This window comes from Scyliorhinus canicula, chromosome 30, assembly GCF_902713615.1.
Source record: "Scyliorhinus canicula chromosome 30, sScyCan1.1, whole genome shotgun sequence".
Lineage (NCBI taxonomy): Eukaryota > Metazoa > Chordata > Chondrichthyes > Carcharhiniformes > Scyliorhinidae > Scyliorhinus > Scyliorhinus canicula.
In genome coordinates this window covers 12207319-12211402 of record NC_052175.1, presented here as the reverse complement: position 1 = coordinate 12211402, position 4084 = coordinate 12207319, and the positions used below count along the sequence as shown (strand labels likewise).

At 58.2% G+C, this 4084-nt stretch overlaps 2 protein-coding genes across 2 annotated transcripts in view; one reads left to right on the top strand and one right to left on the bottom strand.

Annotated features, from left to right (window-relative positions):
• Positions 1-1387, bottom strand: part of pogzb (pogo transposable element derived with ZNF domain b) — a 9500-nt gene extending 8113 nt beyond the window's left edge. The window contains exon 1 of the mRNA XM_038787077.1: positions 1354-1387. Within this exon, the coding sequence (XP_038643005.1) occupies positions 1354-1387 (34 nt within the window). The remainder of the gene's footprint in view (positions 1-1353) is intronic.
• A 1393-nt stretch (positions 1388-2780) lies between these two features.
• Positions 2781-4084, top strand: part of selenbp1 (selenium binding protein 1) — a 44821-nt gene continuing 43517 nt past the window's right edge. Inside the window, exon 1 of the mRNA XM_038787248.1 lies at positions 2781-3057. Coding sequence (XP_038643176.1) covers positions 2919-3057 — 139 coding nt within the window. The 5' untranslated portion in view covers positions 2781-2918. The remainder of the gene's footprint in view (positions 3058-4084) is intronic.

Sequence of the window (4084 nt, the reverse complement as noted above, 5' to 3'; positions counted from 1 at the left end):
TGGAGGGTCAGTACTGAGGGAGCACCGCACTGTCAGAGGGTCAGTATTGAGGGAGCACCGCACTGTCAGAGGGTCAGTACTGAGGGAGCACCGCACTGTCGGAGGGTCAGTACTGAGGGAGTGCCGCACTGTGGGAGGGTCAGTAGTGAGGGAGTGCCGCACTGTCAGAGGGTCAGTACTGAGGGAGCACCGCACTGTCAGAGGGTCAGTACTGAGGGAGCGACGCACTGTCAGAGGGTCAGTACTGAGGGAGCACCGCACTGTCAGAGGGTCAGTACTGAGGGAGTGCCGCACTGTCAGAGGGTCAGTACTGAGGGAGCGCCGCACTGTCAGAGGGTCAGTACTGAGGGAGTGCCGCACTGTGGGAGGGTCAGTACTGAGGAGCGCCTCACTGTCGGAGGATCAGTACTGAGGGAGCGACGCACTGTCGGACGGGTCAGTACTGAGGGAGCGCTGCACTGTGGGAGGGTCAGTACTGAGGGTGAGCCGCACTGTGGGAGGGTCAGTACTGAGGGAGTGCCGCACTGTCAGAGGGTCAGTACTGAGGGAGCGCCGCACTGTGGGAGGGTCAGTAGTGAGGGAGTGCCGCACTGTCAGAGGGTCAGTACTGAGGGAGTGCCGCACTGTGGGAGGGTCAGTACTGAGGGAGCGCCGCACTGTGGGAGGGTCAGTACTGAGGGAGCGCCGCACTGTGGGAGGGTCAGTACTGAGGGAGCACCGCACTGTCAGAGGGTCAGTATTGAGGGAGCACCGCACTGTCAGAGGGTCAGTACTGAGGGAGCACCGCACTGTCGGAGGGTCAGTACTGAGGGAGTGCCGCACTGTGGGAGGGTCAGTAGTGAGGGAGTGCCGCACTGTCAGAGGGTCAGTACTGAGGGAGCACCGCACTGTCAGAGGGTCAGTACTGAGGGAGCGACGCACTGTCGGAGGGTCAGTACTGAGGGAGCACCGCACTGTGAGAGGGTCAGTACTGAGGGAGCGCCGCACTGTCAGAGGGTCAGTACTGAGGGAGCGCCGCACTGTCAGAGGGTCAGTACTGAGGGAGTGCCGCACTGTGGGAGGGTCAGTACTGAGGAGCGCCTCACTGTCGGAGGATCAGTACTGAGGGAGCGCCGCACTGTGGGAGGGTCAGTACTGAGGGAGCGCTGCACTGTGGGAGGGTCAGTACTGAGGGAGTGCCGCACTGTGGGAGGGTCAGTACTGAGGGAGCGCCTCACTGTCGGAGGATCAGCACTAAGGGAGTGCTGCACTGTGGGAGGGTCAGTACTGAGGGAGAGCCGCACTGTGGGAGGTTCAGTACTGAGAAATTAACAACACATCAACAGCCTGCCCTGCACCAACCCTCTCTATTACCTCGTTCAAAAACTCCAGTGAGTTCGTTAAACATGATATTCCCGAAGGAATCCAATTTGGACTCCCGTAATTAACCCTATAGGTGACTATTAACCTAGTCTGGAATGATAGTTTCTAGAAGTTTCCAACGTTAAAATCCCTGACGTGTAGCTGGTGGATTTATCTTGACATCCCTTTCCATGCAAAGGGGTCATGTTTACGATTCCCATATTGGAATTATTGAAGCCATACAGTGCAAAAGGAGGCCATTCGGCCCATCGACTCTTCATCATCGACCCTCAGAAAGAGCGCCCTACCTCTGAGTCTCAGGGAATTGGAAAGTTATGGCCTCACGCCTCCGCAAATCCCACTCCCACGTCTTGCAAGATCTATGGCTACATCCCCCTTTTATAATCCACGTTGTGGGTGCTGCATCCCTAATCGCTGCCTTGAGGAGGTGGTGGGCAAGTTGCCTTCTTGAGCCGCTGCAGTTCCGTGTGGTGTACGTACACCCACGCTGATGTTGGGGAGGCAGCCCCCCCCCACCCCACCCACCCACCACATCATAATATGATCACTCTTTCCTGAAGGATCCTTTGCGGGGCGACGTCGGTCGGTCGCCCTGCCCAATGGCACGTGAGCTGGCCTGGAACAGCCCGTTCCCTGCCTTTCCCTACCCCGGGAGGACGCTGCGAGCCAGCTGTCTGCCGCGACTCTGCACAGTGGTTAGCACTGTTGCTTCACAACGTCAGGGCCCCAGGTTCGATTCCCCGCTGGGTCACCGTCTGTGCGGAGTCTGCACGTCCTCCCCGGGTCTGCGTGGGTTTCCTCCGGGTGCTTCGGTTTCCTCCCCCAGTCCAAAGATGTGCGGGTTAGGTGGATTGGCCGTGCTAAATTGCCCCTTAGTGTCCAAAATTGCCCCTTAGTGTTGGGTGGGGGTTACTGGGTTATGAGGATAGGGTGGAGGTGTTGACCTTGGGTAGGGTGCTCTTTCCAAGAGCCGGTGCAGGCTCGATGGGCCGAATGGCCTCCTTCTGCACTGTAAATTCTATGATTCTATGATTCACAGTGCCGGGTTCGATTCCCGGCTTGGGTCACTGTCTGTGCGGAGTCTGCACGTCCTCCCCGTGTCTGCGTGGGTTTCCTCCGGGCGCTCCGGTTTCCTCCCACAAGCCCCGAAAGACGTGCTGTTGGTTGAATTGGGCGTTCTGAATTCTCCCTCTGTGTACCCGAACAGGCGCCGGAATGTGGCGACTAGGGGGATTTTCACAGTAGCCACATTGCCTGTGACAATAATAAAGATTATTATTCGATGAGCTCAGGCTGGGGAAAAGGCGGGCGCCGGGCGGTGTGGGTTCAGTCGGGGGAGTGCAGAGTGTGTTTCCCATCTACACACACACACACACACACACACCGGGCCTGTTGCCAAAGGCCCCAAAACAGACCGGAGGCCGAGAGTTCGCAAAGCCCCAAAATGAGGGCAACAAACGGTTAAAGGGAGTAGGCGTGTGTGTGTGTGTGTGTGTGTGTGTTTGGATTAAAGATTAAGCTGACGTTTCTGACGTTTCAATCCAGCTTTGTCTGAAATGTGTACTTTGAACAGGGCGCCTCCCTTCCTCCCTCACACAAGGAAACACACAGCCACAGTATTCCCCAAAAACGCCCCGGTCGTTCTGTGCACCCCACCCAGCCCCGGAGAGCAAGATTCGGCCCTGAAAACCATGGGTAAGTCTTGGAAATTCCTCTTCTAAGATCATTCCTTATCCCTTGCCAGCACACCGGTTTTGAGAGGCGGGGGGGGGGGGGGGGGGGGGGGTGCAAAGAGGGTCGGGCGCGCAGCTGGCTCCCACTGACCCGCTGAATGTCAACACGGACAGCTGGGAGCGAGGACAGAGAGAGTAGTCAGTAGTACGGGAGGGGGGGAGGGCAGGGTCTGTAAAGGGATACGACTGGTCCCCGGAGAGGAGGGGGGGGGGGGTTAAGAAGCGGCCCCTTTTGCAGGAAGGGGTAGTGGGGGAAGAGGGTCCCCACGGAGGCGGGGGGGGGGGGGGGATCCCGTGACCCGGGATGGGACTGATCCCGCGAGTCAGGCGTTATCTGCACCGTGCTCATTTTACAGGATCCAATTCATTTTTTCCAATTAAGGGGCAACTTTTGCATGTTCAATCCACCTAACCTTGCACCTCTTTGGGTTGTCTGGGGGGGGGGGGGAAAGACCCACGCAGACACTGGGAGGATGTGGAAACTCCACACGGACGGTGACCCAGAGCCGGGATCGAACCCGGGCCCTCGGCGCCGTGAGGCAGCAGTGCTAACCCACTGCGCCACCGTCCAGCCCCTGGGTGCACAGGTGAGTGAATGTGGCTGGACAGGCAGAGATAGAGAGAGAGAGAGAGAGAGCAGTTCATAAAGCCGGGAATATTATGGGCTTTATTAACAGGGACAAGAGTGAGGAGGTTTTGCTGGACTTATCCACGACACGAGTGAGACCTCGGCTGGAATATTGTGCGCAGTCCTGGGCGCCAACGTCCAGGCCGGACGTGAACACGTTGGAGAGAGAGAGAGAGCGCGTGGGAGAGGTTCGCAAGAACGGTCCCCGGGTCGAGAGACTCCCCAGGCGCTTTGACAAACTTCCTGAGATGCGGGACCTGAGCAGCAGTGGGATTCGAGCCAGAAGTCTGTACATCTGAAAGATCACGTCCTCCCCATTTTGCGTTCCAGCCCCTCGCGAGCAGGGCCAACACTCCATCCC